A 19325-nucleotide genomic window follows, 5' to 3' on the forward strand; every position below is an offset into this window, starting at 1 on the left:
AATTCCCAATCCCCTGCTTGAGAGTTAATGGATAACTGTTCAGCACTACACTTGCTGTTGAATCACTTGGGATGATTGTTGTTCAAATGCCACAAAGCAGGGTTTCCCTTGTTCTATGAAACAGCGTTCTCAGCAATGAACTGTAAGTAGGTGAGAAGAAGGTGACTTTGTTTTGCCAGAAACAATTTGGCCTTTCCTGAAATATATACTTCTAGTGCCATGTTAGAAGAAGCACCAGTCTGTCTGTTTCTTTACCTTTTAAAAATTACCCTGTGGAAAAATGCTTTGAGCACATCAGTAGTGCTTTTCTGACCATTGGAGAAATATCCAATACATGTTTTATCCTGTAGTAGTGGTCTCTGGTAGTTTTTCCTACCTTTCGATATCAGTGCTGGCATCCAAACTGAAGACTAATATGAACAATCAATCAGATTTAGACAGACCAAATATATATTCAGTGCAGTGTTCATTTTCGTCAAGTGTCTTATGAATCCTATGATGCCAGAAAGAAAATGGGAAATCCTTAAACTCCTTTTTATTTTTTTCAAAAGAAGCTCTTGATGCAGTAGGAAATGGACAATCTTGATGGAAAGAAATAATAAATTATAATTGTAATAATTATAATATCAAGAGTATGAATTATGTTGGAAAAATGCAGAATATTATAGAAGTGGAAAAAAATTGCTTAATAAAATAAATTAGATGTGTTAGCAGAAGAGGTAGAATCTCTAGTGACTGAAATTCCATATCTAAATAGGAAAAGTTAGTATTAAGACTGCTTAACCAAGGTGGCAGCAGTTACAAAGAATGTTAAAGACTTAGCAGGGTGGGGGGTAGGCTGCAAGAATATAGGCTGTGATAGCAACAATTATTTATTACTCCCAAATGAGTAGAGCAATTGTTGCTTTAAAACAAGAAGAGTTTAATCTTTAACTTCAGAAATTACTGTTTTATGGGGCAGCTATTCGGGGAACTTTGAGGAGGAAAAGCAGTTTTTCATTTGGTCTTCAGGTGTGCTTAGGAGGCCTTCAAAATGGTACAATATGACTATGGCCAAAATACATATACTTAGATTTGGTACTTTCGCAAGGGCAGTTAAGAAAAATTAATGCATTACAGTAGTGGTTAATCTCAAGAAAAGTATTGACAGCATCGAAGAATTTGGGATAAAAACAACAAAAAGGAAGCTTTCAACGTTTGTCTCTTTTAAGAACACTACATTGAAGCTCAGAATAAATGCATAGGGAAGACTTTAAATGAATGAAGCAGGCAATGTAGAAGAGGCACCTGGAAGACATCCTTCAAAATTGAACCTGTATGCAGATGAGGAAAATTAGACATGATGTTAAGTGCTGGCAAGTTGCATGTAGAACACTCACGAAGATTAAAAGGGTTTTGAGGAGAGTGTTTTGAAAAGCATAAAAACGAATACTGCTTTCAGGCCCAGCACCGGTGAAAACCCCATGGGAAAAGGTATGGCCTGTAGGTGGCCAAGTGCAAAGAAGCTATGGTTATAGCGGAAGAATCACAGTAAAAGTGACTTGTGTCTGCTAGAGTAGAGCAAAGAGAGGCTTTTAAAGGAGAAAATTGCTCTTTTAAGAGAGCCGAGCTGGAGGACATCTCCTACTGAAGTACTATCCACAGAGATGTTAAGACTGATAAAATGAGCAGTAACAAATTGCTGGGATGTACAGTAACACCCAAGATTTCTACAAGAACGGGAGAGAGCCATCTGAGTTAATAGCTATTAAGCTGTTGCTTAAAGCTGCCTCAATATCAGAGAAATGAAAGGCAGCAAATATGATGACAGGTCTTAAAAGAGTTTCCTGAGGATCCATGAGTCTGGTTTTTCAGTTCTACTAAATTATAGAAACAGCACTCAAGAGTGTGAAGCTGGTGGACCTATGAGCGTATCTGGGGAAGAGTCAGCTTTTGTAAAGGAAATCATATCTTGTGAAAAAATGAAAATTATTCAAGGAGTTACTGAATAAGTAACTGGATAAGTGGTAATGTTATACCATATTTGGATTTATAAAAGCTTTCAATAAAATCTTTTGTCAAAAGCTTCTAAATAAGTAAATTGGTGGGGGAAAAAAGGAATAAATCCATTTTCTTGGTGGGGAATTCTGTGTTAAAGAGAATCATAAGTGATTTGAAGAAGCATTGCACGGTTAGGTAACATTTGTTGGTGATACTTAGTTATTCAGGATAAGAAAAATTCATCTCCTGCAGAGTGTTGAGGAAAAGTTTCATTATACTGAATGATAAAATAGATGTAATGGTAATAAGTACAAAATAATACCCATGGGACAATTTCACATGTACAGTGATGGGCTCTAAATTTTACTGTTATGATTCAGTAAAAAGATAGTGGAGTTACTGTGGGTGACCTAGCTAATTTTGTAAATTAAAATTTAATAGGAAAGAAATAAAGAGGAAAAAAGAGGAAATACTGTGTTGCTGCCCATATCTTAAAAACTTTATAGGGTTTGTGGTTTAAGTGAAATGAGATGGTACAGAAGATGTCAGGTTCAAGGCCAGGTTGGATGGGGCTCTGAGCAACCTAATCTAGATGTAGGTGTCCTCGCTCACGCAGGGGGGGTTGGATCTACATGATCTTTAAGGTCCTTCCAACCCAAACAATTCTATGATTCCATGAAAAGGCTTCTGTTCAGGAGAGTAACTAGATTAGGATTTAGCTAGGTTAAGATTTTGGGGGCTGGAAGGAAGACTCCTTCAGCAGGATGTAGTGGGAGCCTATGAAATCATGGATGGCATGGAAGGAGCTAATGGGGAACATATGTTCGCTCGTCCTTGTATTAGAAGAGCTACAGGGAAGCAGATGAAATTATGAAGTAACAAGCTTAAAACACACGGAAGTGTTTTTTTGCAATGCATCATCAAATTTGTGAAACCCACTGCCTCAGAACGTAGTGGATGGTAAATAGTTTCAGAAGAGAATAAGACAAATCAATGGAAGAAAAAGCTGTTGGCTCACTAAGTATGAAGAAGCTGACTTGGGTTTCCTAGAAGCAGAAGGAATGTCCTGACAATATGTTGTTTGTCATATACCTTGAGGGAGAACAGTCCTGGAACTGTTTCCATAACTTCATAGTTAATATTTCTTAGAAAATCTTGAAGAGCATCTTACTTCTGAAGAAGCATTTTTCACTTATTTTTAAAAATCACAACCCATGAAACATTTCTTCACATTTGTGAGCGTTTCACCAGGGTCTGGTTCGAAATTTGCCAAAGTAATTAGAAGATTTATAATAATGTTTTTCACATTGTTCCCAGTTTCTAGAGAGAAAATTATTTTTGCCTAAAAGGTGAAAATGGCATCTTATTTCAGTCCTATTTAAAAAAGCAGGTAAAGTGAGACTCTTCACCAGCCATGATGGGCTTGTCCAGAAAACTGCAATTTCTTCAGTATACCAGACCACCCTGGTAGATTCAGGTACTTTCTTGTTGCTTAACAGAGTGTTAAAGTCAAACACCTCTTTTCTGTTTTCTTTCTGTTAGTTACGGTGTGCTGCTTTGGGAGCTGCTAACAGGAGAAGTACCATTCCGAGGAATTGATGGTCTTGCAGTAGCATATGGTGTTGCCATGAATAAACTTGCTCTTCCAATCCCTTCCACCTGTCCAGAGCCTTTTGCCAGACTCATGGAAGGTAAGCCAGCTGTGGTGTGAGTATGGTTTGTGCTGTTTATAGAATGTTCCTGAGTATTGCCTCCTTGTGTTGGTTTTGACCAACTGAAGCACAGATTTCTCAAATGGCTTTATCCAGTGTTGCAAGTTGTTATGAGAGCTAGGCTTGGCTCCTGGTGTGCTGTGACAGTTGCTCTATTATAAGAGTAATAAGTGAAAGAAATGTCCCTACCATTTTTTTTAATCAACTGGCTTTATAGGAAAATGGGGACTATTGCTGTCATCATCTAGCTTGTTGTTTTCTGGTAGTGAAGACTCACCACCACCAAAACTTGGTGTATTTTGTTCTCCTTTGAAGTCTTCAACTTGTTTTCAAATTCATAGCTTGAGCATCTTGCTAGACAATGTCAGATTGATTTGGAATTAAACTTTATCCTACTGAGATTTCAGGGAGAGGGTTTAAATATGGCTTTGACACAACCCGAATTTGAAAACACCCCAAATTTTCAGTCAGAATGCTGTGATTTTCTGCTTTGCATGTGGACATAGGTCATTCCTAAGGTGGGCTACATATGGATGAAGGAAATGCAGGAGTTTGTTATCAGAGTTGCTGTAGTTATTAAAAAGGACTCTGTCACGTAGCTTTTGGGGTGCCACCTATGTGACCTGCTCTGCTGGCTAGTGCAACTACTTGAACATCTCCTGATATTCAGTTGTTTCTCCTTCCTTCCCTCCCTCTATCACAGTAGTACCTTAGAATCACAGAATCACAGAATCTTAGGGGTTGGAAGGCACCTCAAAAGATCATCTAGTCCAACCCCCCTGCCAGAGCAGGGTCATCTAGAGCACATCACACAGGAACGCATCCAGGTGGGTTTTGAATGTCTCCAGAGAAGGAGACTCCACAACCTCTCTGGGCAGCCTGTTCCAGTGCTCTGTCACTCTCACAGTAAAAAAATTTTTCTGAATATTCACCTTGAACCTCCTGTGCTCCAATTTGATCCCATTACCCCTTGTCTTATCACTGGTCAACACTGAGAAAAGCCTAACTCCATCTCCCTGACACTCACCCCTTACATATTTGTAAACATTGATGAGGTCACCCCCTCAGTCTCCTTTTCTCCAAGCTAAAGAGACCCAGCTCCCTCAGCCTTTCCTCATAAGGGAGATGATCCACTCCCTTAATCATCTTTGTAGCTCTGCGCTGGACTCTTTGAAGCAGTTCCCTGTCCTTCTTGAACCGAGGGGCCCAGAACTGGACACAATACTCCAGATACGGCCTCACCAATGCACAGTAGAGGGGGAGGAGAACCTCTCTTGACCGACTAACCACACCCTTTCTAATGCACCCCAGGATGCCATTGGCCTTCTTAGCCACAAGGGCTAAGAAGTTGACCTCGAGTGTTGATTTTTTTTAGTGCACCTGTTTCCAAAGATTTCCAGGTGTTTATAAACATTTTTATACCTATCTGACAGAAAGAAAAACTGAAGAGAAGTCAAACATGTTTTGTAGTCTTGATGATCAAAGAATAAGTCTGAACATAGAACTGATGTTCTGTCACCTCTGGTGGAGTTTCTTGGCTTTTAGAATACTTTTACACTTCTCTGGGGGTTTTTTGTTGTTGTTTTTTTTTCCCTGTAAGTTACAGATTTAAGTTAAAATAAAAAATGTCATGTACTGTTGTGCTAAAAGAGAAATACTCTACGGATAGTAAACAGCTGCAGAGTTGCAGGTATAGTAATTGAAGCAATGTAAAGCAAGAAACTGCATCTGAAAGAGTTAATGGAGCTACTAGCTCAATGTTGTGCCAGAACAGTTTATTTCATCATGGCTCCCTAAAACAAAGACTCCAGATTGCTAAAATATAACAGAGGTATCTGCTGCTGAGGTTAAAAGTAATGCCCTCTGTTGGGAAATTCAGGTAGAGGCACATGGCCTGAGCTTGAACCCAGCAGCACAGGGGTGAGCACCCACACAGCTTTGGAACGCTTGGCTTCTCCCAGTTTAAGGGGAGAAAAGAACAAGGAAACAATTACTTTCTGCCCCTTACCAAAACTGTTTTTCAGACAGGCTCTTTCCCGTCTTGGGTGAACTCTTGTTCCCCTAATGCTGCTTTTACTTTTCAATTGCTGCCCTGGTGGTCTTCACTGAGACAACAAAGCTGAACTTTCTCTCTTAACAGAAGAGTCTTGTATGTTACAACTGTCCTCATTAGTGCAAACAATGGCAGATCTAGGCCTGGGAAAATTAAAGCCACGGGCCACCTGCATAGTTATCCTGCTCACTCATTCATGCATTTGGCTGGCTGCAGCATTTTGTTTTACTTTGGGTCATGTTTGCTTTTGCCATGCTTAAAACCTGGGGTAAAGAGGCAGGGATTATGGCACTGGCAGTCCAGCTGTATTGCCCATTGCTACTAATTGGTCAGCAGCAGGGGACCTTCAGAGCACTCTAGCATCCGTCGCATTCTCTGTTTTATTAAGAGAAGCAATTTTAAATCCATAAACACAAATGTCTTCAAGTTTATTCCTCCTGTAGCCTGATCAGCTGCTTATATACCAGCATCTTGATACCATCAGTTTTGAAACCAAAGCGCCCAAATGCAAAATCTCAGTAATGCTAAAATCAAAGAAAAGACCTACAAAACCAAGCCTCAGCAGTTGCACAGATTTTCTGAAATATGATTTATTTTTAATTGCAGCTGCTCCTTGGTATATTTAAATCCATACAACTGATGAAATAATGTCTTTTAGGACATGACCAGAAATTTTTTTAAGAATGTTCCCTTTTTTTCCAACTGTAAAGTTTAGGAAACTTTAGAACATTTTTATAACTCTTGCCTCGTGCTGCAGTAATGTGTGTCTTAAATGCAGTGATCGTTTAGAGCAATGATAATATGAGCAAATTGAGAGAGACCCATGTGTTAGTTTCTTCCATTCATGCAAAAGATCTATATCTTAGAAATATAATTGAATTGCAAGTTTTACTGTTTAGTTCTTCTCAAATTTTGGCGTGCAGTAGTCTAGCAGTACTAAATAGAATAAGGATACTTTTTGAACTTGTGTAAGTGCCAGTATGGGACAATACAGAATGAGAAAGTGAAGTCTTTTACTGGAGTTGAGTAAAAAGTTAAGAGGGAAGACTGAGTAAACAAAAAATTCCTATTAAAAAATGTTAAGTCAAACATTTTGACTTAATGGTATTTAAAAAACATGTTCTTAATTATTTCATTGAGATATTACTTCATCCCACTTTCTATTTCCATTTCTGTTTTCAATGTTTGATTCCTATCACTGTAAAAGGGAGTACCTTTTTGTACTATTGCTAGTTGAGTTGTCTCGTGTGGTAAGATGGGTACCTTAAACTGTGTGTTTTTAGAGTCCAATATTGAGTAAGTCATTGCATTAGATTGTGAATGAAAAAGTTGTTTTTTTTTTTTCTTACGGTTTCTCTTAAAAGCAAAGGAGAAAAGCCTGATCAGACAGATTTCTCAAATAATAAAAAAGAACACTTAAAATAAGAAAATTCAAAATGTACTATTTGGTGTAATTATTTACTCAAATCTCCTGTCTTCAGTCAAGTTATGCCCAGTCTGCTTTGTGGGACTGATTTTCAGCTCTGTGAAAGAGATTCATAATGACTCAGCGTAGTATTAGAGTTTGGCATTAGAATGAACTCTGGATTCCCTCCTGCTGTATGGCTGTTAACTCTGAAGTGTAAGTGTGAGAAAATAACTGTTTACAAGAGTCTTGCACAATATTTCCTCTCTATGAGCACATACAACTTAAAATATTTAAGGAAATTATTTATGACTTTTAATATAGCTTGAAAATGCAACTTTCTGTAAAATTAGTAAATCTATTTTACTTGGCATATTATTGCAATACAACCGAGAGACCAGGTGGTTCAACATCTTAAGCTATGTTGGATATTTTATAAGCACGAAAGCCTGAATTCCATACTTGACTTATTATTGGACAATAGGCAATGTGAGTGGAAAATGGGAACAAATGGGATAACACACATAGTGTGCATGCCAGCCTTAGCCACTGGGGATCAGTAAAGTACTGCTCATCCTCTCAAACCTCCATACTAGGATGCTTAACAGTTGCTTGTCTTTGTCCTATTCTAGATTGTTGGAATCCTGATCCACACTCACGACCTTCATTTGCCAGTATCCTAGACCATCTCACTGCCATAGAAGAGTCTGGTTTCTTTGAAATGCCCAAAGATTCCTTCCACTCCCTGCAGGAAGACTGGAAACAAGAGATCCAAGAGATGTTTGATCAGCTCAGAGCCAAAGAAAAGGTAGTTAGGGAAAAACACTCCATTCTTGTGCTCTCTGGAGTATGATTTTCCCGTTTCATAGTTCAAACAGGGATCATCATTTAGTGCATCCCAGAGTTAATTTTGTATGTGCTTGACTGGAGCTTGTAATAAGTCCCCAAGTCAATGCCAGGTTATGATGCACACAAGGGCAGAATCATGAGTAAAATACCTGCATCCTGAGCTTGCTACTTTTTCTGATATTGTAGTGAGCTTCAATTCCACACTCTGCAAACTGCTATGATGACTTATCTTCATCGTTTAATGTATCTGATAATTGTTTCACTATTAGTGTCTTAATTGAGAAGCCCATTGATAACTGTTAACAGTAAAAGTAGGAGAGGTAGCTTCAGCCTATGTACTCCAGCAAACAATGCAGCATTTTTTCTGTCGGGTTTATATTTTACAGATTTTGACCACAGCCAAAGTGGATAGGCTATAATAAACGTGAGTGCTACCAGGAGGGAATGGTCCAATAACTGTTATAACTGAAGTTATCTGGGTAAATAGCAGGAAACAAAATGCTAGCAGGAATAAAAGGAATTGTGACCATCAGCTTCAAAGAGTAGAAGTGAAAATCTGAAGTTTTCTTCAAGCATGCTTGCAGAAAGCACAACTTACTGTATCTATGTTAAAGGTCCTTACAGAGACTATTTACAGTTGTTGGTATGAAAATACTGCAGGGGAATCACAGAAATAGTATTTGGTTCATGGTCTGTTGTCTAAAAATGAATTTGTAGTAAGCAGCCGACTTGATTTGAACTCAGAGGTTGGGTTTAGGAGGCAGAAAGAAAACGAGACAGTGGGGCAGGGGATAGAAGTCCTACAGCAATGCTTAAAACATTTCTATTTAATATATTATAGTAGGTTTTGGGAAAAATAAAATAACTAGTAGGCATTGGCCTGCTGCTGTTGTCCCATGACATTTATGTGTTGAAATAGTTTTTGAAAACCAGAAACTTCAACAGAAAGAAGACAAAACAGCAGTAGCTAGACTGCCCTTAGGTTTTGAGTACTGTATTCCTTTGTAGCAATGGGGAAAGATAATTTTATGTGCTGTTCAACCATGAGTAAAATGCACCAAATCACAGTGGAGATGAGACAGGTAACAATGTTATTTAAAACAATTCTAAAAAGCTAACCTAAAATCTATCTGAAGTTCAGCCTGAATTCTTCAGTTTTTACTTTCTGCAGTGGAATTAGCCAGCTGGAGATGATTATTCTGAGTGCAGAGTTCTTTTATCCCTGTGGTGACAGGAGTTCAGTGAGAAGACATAGTGAGATCTCAAGGACAGTGTCAGTTGATTGGTTTTGTCAAAAAAGGAAAGATGGAAAAGTTTGTTTTAGACCTCTTTATGCCTAAAGGGCAGCCACGCCTGGTGGAATATGATGGGAATCACCTCTTGATGGTTTTCTTCATTAATTTTTGTTAGATCTGTGTTTTTTGCTATTTTATTATGCATGAGATGGCAATGTTATTTTTAAACAGTTTTAAGTCAATACTGACGTTAACACAGGTACTTACTGAACAGGGAAACAAGTATTAATTGCTTTCTGTTTTAAGAAGAAAGCTTCCAAAATGGGTTCCCATATGCATGGTACTCTTTGGCTCTTACAGACGTGTTTATGTCAGATACTCAGCATGTTTTGACACTGAATTTAGGATCCAGTGTCTTTTCACCGACTCACAGAATGGTTGAAGTTGGAGGGACCTCTGGAGGTCGTGTGGTCCAAACCACTTACTGAAGCAAGGTCACCTAGAACCAGTTGCCCACAGCTGTGTGCAGGTGGCTTTTGAGTATCTCCAAGGAGGGAGACTCCACAGCCTCTCTGGGCAACTTGTGCCAGTGCTCAGTAATGCCCACAGTAAAAAAGTGTTTAAAGGCAATTTCCTATGTTACAGTGTATGTCTATTGCTTCCTGTCCTATCACCAAGCATTGCTGAAAAGAGCTTGGCTCCATCTTCTTTGCACCTTTACTTCTGTTTTTTTTAAAAAAACAGAAGATCCCTGTTCCCTCCACTTGAGCCATCTCTTTCCAAGGATAAACAGTCCCATCTCCCTCAGCTCTTCCTCACAGGAGAGGTGCTCCATTATCTTAATCATCTCCTAGGACCTTTGTTGTAGTCTGTCCACTATGTCCTTGTTTGTCTTGGAGTGGAGAGCCCAGAACTGTTCACACAATTCCAGGTGTGACCTCACAAGTGCCAATGACCAAATTTTAATCCTAATATGAAGGGACTTGAATGACAAGCACAGAAATTCTTGAGGAGTGTTTTAGGTTTTTGGCTTTCAACTGTGCCTTTAAACAGTGGCACTAGCAGTGCTGTGAGAATGATTCATTGCTTCTCTACTTTCAGAATAGATAATGTTAGTCTTAACCCACAAGTCACAAAATAGCTTTCACTTTCTCCTTTCTCATCTCCCTGCAGGAGCTGCGCACATGGGAAGAAGAGCTGACTCGTGCTGCTGTTGAACAGAAGAACCATGAGGAGTTGCTACGAAGGCGGGAGCAGGAACTGGCTGAACGTGAGATTGACATCCTGGAAAGGGAGCTCAACATCATCATCCACCAGCTGTGTCAGGAGAAGCCTCGGGTGAAGAAACGCATGGGGAAGTTCAAGAGAAACCGGCTCAAGTTAAAAGATGGCAACCATATCAGCCTGCCTTCAGGTTGGTGATGGTTGGCTGTGTCAGGTGAAATGGGAGGAACAGATGAACCTGTAGCTTTGGTAGCTCCTTTCTACTGATACCTATGCATTAGAAAGTACTGGATGTACTCTGGGGAAAAAAAAAATGCCTCTTTGGGATCAAGAAGCTAAATTTGATGCTCTTGTGGCTAGCATTCCCCAAAGTTCCAAGTATGAAGGCCAAAAATAAATTTGAGATGTCACATGTTTGTTAGTCAGTGACTGTATATGGCTCATGGTAAACATGTTGGTGTTGCAGTCTAATACTCAAAATGATCAGTTTAATAAAGGATATACATAAAAATGATGGAGGTTCTTGCTCTGGAAATATTTTACATAATGCTGCAGCAGAACCCATAATCTACTGGACTTCTTGGTGCAGGAATCTAAAAACCATCAAAAATACATTGATAGCTGTGATATTAGAGCCCTACATTGCTAATATTCATATGTGAACTCATTTTAACAAGGGAGTTCTACTACCACCCTTCTGGAAGAAATGCTAAATATTGGTGAGGTATCAGGGAAGTCACTCTTAAGAGTGAATGAGTGAATCACAAGAATAGTGATCAGCAGGTCAAGTGAGGTGATGCTCCCTCTCTATTCTGCTCTCATGAGACCCCACCTGGAGTACTGTGTCCAGTTCTGGAGACCCCAACATAAGGAGGACATGGAGCTCCTGGAGGAAGTCCAGAGGAGGGCCACAAAGATGATCAGGGGGCACCTTTCCTATGAAGACAGGCTGAGGGAGCAGGGTTTGGTCAGCCTGCAGAAGAGAAGGCTCCAGGGAGATCTCATAGTGGCCTTCCAGTACCTGAAGGGGCCTACAGGAAAGCTGGGGAGGGACTTTTTACAAGGGCTTGTAGCAGTAGGACAAGGGGTAATGTCTTTAAACTGGAAGAGAGGAGATTTAGATTAGTCAGTAGGATGAAATTCTTTACTCTGAGAGTGTTGAAACACTGGCACAGGTTGTCCAGGGAAGTTGTGGTGCCCTCTCCCTGGAGGTGTTCAAGGACAGGTTGGATGAAGCTTTGAGTGTCATGATCTAGTGGGAGGTGTCCCTGCCCATAGCATGAGGGTTGGAACTAGGTGGTCTTTAAAGTCCCAACCCAAACCATCCTGTGATTCTGTGAATCCTTAGCATTTCTGCTGAGAATTCTGTATGGAGATTCCAATTTGTAAAGGCATGGATTTTGTAGATCGCCTGAGTCTCATGGCTGACACAAGGATGATGGCTTACACTACATTATTTTCTGAGAGAGACTGGCTGCTCAGAAGAGCAGTGATGCTAAAGCGTGCATGTTGACTATGCCTTGCTTTAGGTCTATAAACAGCTATTGCTGGTGGTTTTGCTTATCTTAAGAAACTGAGAGATAAGGTGAAAGGAATTAATACAGGGATATACTTTGGCATAAATGTCAGTCAACACATAAGAATCTATGTGTGTATGTATCTCACACATACAGTAAGAAGATCTGTCTTCATGAGTGTGAGCCCACATCTTTGTTCTGAAGTAGCTGCTGTATGATGGGGATAGCAATTAGCTGTAAACCTTCGTTTCTACATGGCTAATGTAAATTACACTCTTGGAAAGTTACTATAAATTATTTCTTTTTTCTTATATTAAAAAAATAGTTTTAACTGTGTCTTTCTGCTTTTGTTTTGATTTTTCTTCTTTTGGTAAACAGATTTCCAGCATAAATTCACTGTGCAGGCTTCTCCAACGATGGATAAAAGGAAAAGCTTGATCAGTAGCTGCTCCAGCCCTCCTGCAAGTCCTACCATTATTCCCAGACTCAGGGCCATACAGTGTAAGGAGCTCAATATAGTATTGAATTTGGGAAATTTGCAGTCTGTCAGCGTGGTAAGATGCCAAGATTCTATATCTAGGACAGGACTGTAAAAAAATGTTCTAAAATATTTGTCTTGTGCCCTGCATATATGCATTTAGTGAGACAAATTGAGTGTGTTGGTGATGGGGGCAGTGTCACCTTCTTTGGAGTCCAAACCTTACTTACAGAAGTTCTTGAAATACTGCTGTTTGCTTTTGTAGAAAAGGCATTCCTTAGTTGATAACACTATTTTTTTAAAATACTAATTTGCAGAGTAGATCTATGAAACATTACCAAAGTGGATTAAGTTACTGTTGGAAGGAGAGAAAACAAGGGCACTTGTAATGAAAATAGTGTTCCCATAACAAAACAGAATTAGGCAGACAAGCATGTATTAGAAGTGTGAAAAGGATGTTAATGTGTAGTGCTTGTAATGGATATCATGATACTGTGTGTCTGGTATCAAACTGATAGTTCTAACAGGGAAATCAGTGGTGGAATAAAGCTGTAAAGCCTGTCTATACTGATTTTGAAGGGATCTGGTTAGATCTGTGTTGATAAGTGGCTGGAATTGAAGGAAAGAAGCCTGAGTGGGTGTTCTCATTACTGTTTCGGTTCCACTCTTATGTTTTATTCTTTATGTTGCTCTGGAACCAATTCTTATCAATCTCTTTTTCTTTCCCATTTTCCACTGTTCTTCCCACTTGTGAAGTAACTCCTGCTGAAAGCAGTAAAACGTGGGGACGAAGCTCAGTCCTTCCAAAGGAGGAAGGAGATGAAGAAGAGAAGAGAGGCCAGAAGAAAAAAGGACGGACTTGGGGACCGAGCTCACTTTGTCACAAGGAGTTAGGTGCAGGAGAAGATGGGTAAGGGAGGGCCTGGAACCAGATTACTTTCCAGGTTCTAAAACTGGTTATGAGCTTGCTCACAGGAGATTTGCCTGTCCTCTTGCAAATGCTTTTCCAAACTTATTTGCTGTACCAGAGATATTAGAGATTCAGATCAGATTACAAAACTACATTGCATTCAAACACTTGCTAGAGGTCCAGCAGTGACCTGGTGCTTCCATAGTCTGCTGTTACCTTGTAATGTGCATTTGTAAGCAGAACTTCTTTGCTGTGCAAAAATGTTTTTCTCAAAGCTCCTCTTTATTTTCAGGTTCAGCTTCCTGTAATATCATATAATACCTGAAAATACTTCCCTTTTACAGTTCTCAGCTATGCTTTTTCTTGTCTTAAATGCTGTTCAAAAAGTGTGTGTTAGAGCCAGGCAAATAATCTTCTCTTTAAGCTTTTGCAAAGGACATGAATCTTCAGTGAGTACATATTGAAAGGGATTTTTGCAGAGATACAGGTTGTACCTCTATTTCTATAGATTCTTTTTTTTTAATGTGTATGAATATTTATACTAGGACTCAAATGAATCATTGCTGAAATGCTTCTTTAAGCATAGGAGTATTTTGATCTAATGAAGTGTTTGAATGCCTTGTGATTTTTAGTGGAGTTTGAAGCTTTTTCCTCTGCTAAATTTATAGTTTTACTCTTGCCATATTTTTTGCAGGGAAAACAAAATAACTGGTTATAATTTATCTTTAATATTATGTGTGCAGGTGTGAAATTCCTGAAAAACAGATGTTTCATAATTTATCACTATTGCAGCCCTCTGCAGGAGGGCCTGGAACTGAATATTCTATTGACATAAAAATATGTTCTCCTACAAAGATCCTCATCACATGTTAACAGGGCAAATGTGGAGGAACTTCTTCAGCTGCTTCCTATGCATTACGTATTCCACAGATGAAGTATAACATTCCACAGAATTAAAACAGGTGTCACATTTTACAATCATCAATTATATAAAAGGGTGGGAGCTCACTAAAAGCACTTCTACCTTGAAATCATGTTCTTGGAAGTCTGGGAATAAAATTCTTCAGTTTTCCGTTCATTATTGTACAGTCTGAAGCACTGAACTGCTTTTGGGCACGGACAGCTGGAAGGGATCTGCTTGCTAGCCATAGTTGCTCTTAAAATGATCCTGTTCTCTCTACTACTTAGATGTTGTATTCACCTTTTCCAGGGAAACTCTACAACTATGGCATTTTGCAGAGTGTCTGAAATACAGTGATGTTGCTGAGAGGGCAGTATGGTTAACATACAATGAATTACTGCTTTTTGCTGCAATTATGCCAGACTGCAGACTTATTTAAAGGAGCAGAGTTGCAGCAAACATCAGGGACTCGTTTCAGTAATTTTTAATTCTGCCCATATTGTAAGAGCTTTGACATTTACTTCTGGAGGTGATCACACTGCTGACATGGTTTGATTTCACTTAGCAGCTTTCCCTTAATATACTGCTCTTTTTATAGTATTTATCCTAACTATGCATGTTGTACACATGAATAATTTAGATATAACCTATATTACCTGGTGGATTGTGTTACATAGCTGAGTAAAAGGATGGAGGGAGTAAATCAGGACAGAGACCCACGCATTGATTTACATGTCTATTGTAAAACCCTTTGGTTGTCTGCCTTGACAAGTAGTATTCAGCACTGTGCTCTCAAGAGTCAAGTTCATAGCAGGGTTCTGCATTTGCCAGAATGGTTAATGAGGGGAAAAAGATGAACTCTCAAGACAGCTGAGAACTGTCTTGGATGCTTTCAGTGTAATGTCTGTAGCGTGTGTGGTCATCAACCAGCTGAACATGTGCTGAATCAAGGTCAGACCGTGTGACCTTGCTATAGCAGTATAGTTTGGTGACAAATAGAGCCTGCCAGTTAGATAGAGAATAGAGGGAAAACACCTACCAAGAAAACCCCCCCGATATAATAAAACTTTGAGTTTTGAAATCTGGTAATGGAAGCCTTCCTAGAAATGGAGAATAATTCTGGTGGAAAACGGGAATAATGACAGTTAATTCATTAGAATCCTTCCCTTCTCTGTAAGGAATGATAGGACCTTACCGAAGGTATGTGTCTTTGATCAAAGAAATGTGCAAGTTACTAATGGAGCTGGAAAAGGTCTCACCTCTTAAATTTCCTTTCAATAACAAGTAGATGCTCTTTTTTGTCCAGTTGAGATCGTTCAGACTATCCACAGATATTTTTCCTCCTTCCATTCAATTTCTGACTGTCGTAAGTACCTATTAGCTTTTCACCAACACTACCATGTGTTTTATGTTTTGGAGAAAGGCACCACAAATCTCCCAGTTCAGACAATATTGATAACTAAAAATAAAACTTTGGTGAGTGTTGATATGTTGGAAAATTATGCCAGTTACTAAAGCTGTTTCTGATGTAATGAAATTACTGCAGGGAACAAACAGGATGATGGTGATGAATACCTGTGAATAGGGAAACTAATAATAATAACAACATGCCAAGTGACGTACCTTTAAGTGAAGGTCACATCAAAGTAGGGATTTGGTTTTGGGTTTTTCACTTGTATTGTTTGGGCTTTTTAGTCTGTAACTAAAAGAAACAATGACGTGACTTATTATTTTAGTTACTTATTTTTCCATAATCTAGAACTTACACTTTTAATTGTGTAGATTTCAGTGCAGTGTTTTCTGTACAGGAGAGACATCAGGGCTTATAATATAGAGGCATGACTTTGCTACTACAATGACTTTAGCATATTACTGTCCCAGTGAGTGATCTTTGGCTTTCATTGTTTATTTGTATTTCACACAGAAATGTTTTTGGAGATATTTCTCCCTCCTCTTGCTGAACACTTTATTTTTTTACATGTCATGGTACGTTTGCCTTTGTTTAAAAAGTAAATGTTTCATCTGATTTTTTTATGTAGTGTTTTCTCTTATGCTGCATTCCTAGCTGTTGGTTATCAGCAGAGGTCTTCTGACTGCAGTGGTCTAACAAATGAGGGAGGAACTTGTTGACTTTTTTTTTTAATATTAAGGTGCTGTAAAGATGTTGCAAAATGTCTTTCTATGGGAGGACTTCAAATCTATGTAACTACGATGGATACGTGCATACCCTAAGTAGAGCGATAGACATTTAAGAAGGGGAGAATGAAACTTGATTGTGAGCATGGTACATTTTCTCCCATCTTTCTCCTGTTTCAGTCTGAAAGCTCTGGTAGAAGGATACAAACAATGGTCATCCAGTGCACCAAACCTTGGGAAGATCCAGAGAACTGCACCGGCTTTTCCAGGATTCACCAGCTTAGCAGAGATGGGTAAAGAAATTCCCTGGACTTTATATTTCATCCCCACTTCAATGCACATTTGAATGAAACTGTCCTTTCCTGAGCTTCACCTGGTACCTTATAACAATGTTCTCATTTTGGTGGTATTTCTTTTTCTTTTATTTTTGTGAAGTAACTACTTCCTAATCTTGGCTTTTCTTTTTGCTTACATACCTGCTTGTGTTTCTTATCTGTCATGCTATTAAGCTTCTCTTAATTCCCCTCTAGCTCCATGCTATCTCTTAACTCCTTTCCTGTTATTGATATTCATACATGCAGCATGGTTACACCTTCACTTGTGAGGAGAGGAGCACCTTCACTTGAGGAGAAGCAAGCCCATGCATCAGTATAGGTTAGGGGTTGACCTGCTGGAAAGCAGCGCTGAGGAGAAGGACCTTGGAGTCCTGGTAGACAGGAAGTTAACCATGAGCCAGCAATGTGCCCTTGTGGCTAGGAGGGCGAGTGGTATTCTGTGATGCATTAGGAAGAGTGTGGCCAGTATATCAATGGAGGATATCCTCCCCCTCTACTCTGCCCTAGTGAGGCCACATCTGGAGAACTGTGTCCAGTTCTGGGCTCCCCAGTTCAAGAGAGACAGGGAACTACTAGAGAGAGTCCAGCGGAGGGCAACAAAGATTACTGGGGGATTGGAGCATCTCCCTTATGAGGAAAGGTTGAGAAAGCTGGTACTGTTTAGCCTGGAGAGGAGGCCTTATCAATGTCTATAAATATCTAAAGGGTGGATGTAACAAAGATGGAGCCAGACTCTTGTCAGTAGTGCCCAGTGACAGGGCAAGGGGCAAAGGGCACAAGCTAGAACACAGAAGGTTTCATCTGAACATCAGGAAAAACTTATTTATGGTGAGGGTGACAGAGCACTGGAACAGGCTGCCTAGGGAAGTTGTGGAGTCCCCTTCTCCGGAGATATTCCAAACCCGCCTGGATGCAGTCCTGAGTAATGTGGTTTAGGTGTTCCTGCTTTAGCAGGGGGGAGGTGGACTAGATGATCTCTAGAGGTCCCTTCCAACTCTTGACAGTTCTGTGATTCCGTGAGAGATCCTTACTTTCCTATCTTTTGCTCTTCACTCCCAAACATAAGTATTTACTCTAGACCTAACTGAGGTGAAGATTGCTACTGAAAAGCTGTTCTGCAATTGATCCCAAACAGATGAACACGTCTCTTGAATTTCTTGCACTTTGATAGTGTTTCCAGTTACTTGTTTTGGCATGTCTGCTTAGAGACAATAGCCTGTGAATATTTTGCAATTGATGAACAATGCTTGCAATGAGAAGGACAGTTGCATCTTCTGAGGACAAGCTTAGTTTTCATGTATATTTGTAGGAGAGTGAAATTTGCCAGTGCAAATGTTACATCCATGCTGTCTGTTTTCATTCACTTTCCAGATGATGAAGACAGTGAATGTCTTAATGGAGAGGGAAAAGTGCACCCTTCACCTGGGCACAATCAGTCATACCTCTGCATCCCATTTCAGAAGAATGAAGACTGGGATGGCCCTTCTAGTGATGCTAATGAGGAGGCCACCCCTGTGAACTCTGCTACTAGTACCCCACAGCTGACACCCACCAACAGCCTCAAACGTAGCAGCTCCCACCACAAGCGGTGCGAGGTTGCATTGCTTGGCTGTGGAGCTGTGCTGGCTGCTGCAGGCCTGGGTTTTGATCTGTTAGAAGCAGGAAAGTGTCAGCTGCTAATTGAGGAGGAGCCAGAGGCACCCAAGGAAGAGAAGAAGAAGCGTGACAGTATTTTCCAGCGAGCAGGACGCCCACGCAGGAGCACTAGTCCACCCTCCCGAAAGATCTTCAAGAAAGAGGATCCCATGTTGTTGCTAGGCGAGCCATCCACATCCCTCACCCTTCTTTCCCTGTCTTCCATTTCCGAATGTAATTCCACCCGGTCCCTGCTGCGCTCAGACAGTGATGAGATTGTGGTGTATGAAATGCCTGTCAGCCCAGTGACAGTAAAGGCTCCCTTGCCAGCCATTACCAACCCACTAGTCAATGTCCAGATTGAGAGGTTCAAACAAGACCCCAACCAGTCCCTGACTCCCACGCATGTGACGGTCTCTTCTCACACCCAGCAAAGTGGGCACAGGCGCACACCTTCTGATGGGGCCATCAAAGGGAGTGGACTAGTTGTCAATGGGTGCCCAACCAGTGGATGCCCTTCCAGTAGCTGTTTAACTGGAGCACTAGGAGCAGGTGGGTTTTCAGCTATCTTCTTTTTCCTCTTCAGAATAAAGACCCAAACAGTGTAATTGCTTTTTAGGAAGTAAATATATTGCTTATACAGGATCCGTTGTGATGGCCAGCCCACGAGAAGAGCGTATGGATGCTTTCTGTACACAAATAATGAACAGTAATGGCTTCTGTTCCAGTATCTCTGTGCTAAGGAACTCTCTCTTCTCCCCTGTGCTGTGAGGCAGAGCATAGCATTGTTTCTTAGAGACAGATGGTACCAAAGTACAAATATTGCAAATATTTAGCAGTTTCTGGGGTTCCGTCTCCATTGACTTTACACACTTGTGTTTATTACTGTTACGTTTTCAAAGTAAAATCTGGTCTTTAAGGTAGAGAAAATTGGATCTCTGAAACAGTTTGGGGC

The 19325-nt window shown here is 40.1% G+C and overlaps 1 protein-coding gene across 2 annotated transcripts in view; it reads left to right on the forward strand.

The window, feature by feature from the left end:
- MAP3K9 (mitogen-activated protein kinase kinase kinase 9) overlaps positions 1 to 19325 on the forward strand; it is a 63288-nt gene that overhangs the window by 32731 nt on the left and 11232 nt on the right. For both annotated transcript variants that reach the window (XR_007889685.1, XM_051621292.1), the window contains exons 4-10: positions 3523 to 3671; positions 7783 to 7958; positions 10408 to 10648; positions 12354 to 12476; positions 13210 to 13363; positions 16581 to 16693; positions 18107 to 18922. Coding sequence is in view for 1 of the 2 variants with exons in the window: in XM_051621292.1 (XP_051477252.1) it covers positions 3523 to 3671; positions 7783 to 7958; positions 10408 to 10648; positions 12354 to 12476; positions 13210 to 13363; positions 16581 to 16693; positions 18107 to 18922 (1772 nt within the window). In the remaining variant the exon portion in view is untranslated. The remainder of the gene's footprint in view (positions 1 to 3522; positions 3672 to 7782; positions 7959 to 10407; positions 10649 to 12353; positions 12477 to 13209; positions 13364 to 16580; positions 16694 to 18106; positions 18923 to 19325) is intronic.

This window comes from Apus apus, chromosome 5 (assembly GCF_020740795.1).
Source record: "Apus apus isolate bApuApu2 chromosome 5, bApuApu2.pri.cur, whole genome shotgun sequence".
NCBI lineage: Eukaryota > Metazoa > Chordata > Aves > Apodiformes > Apodidae > Apus > Apus apus.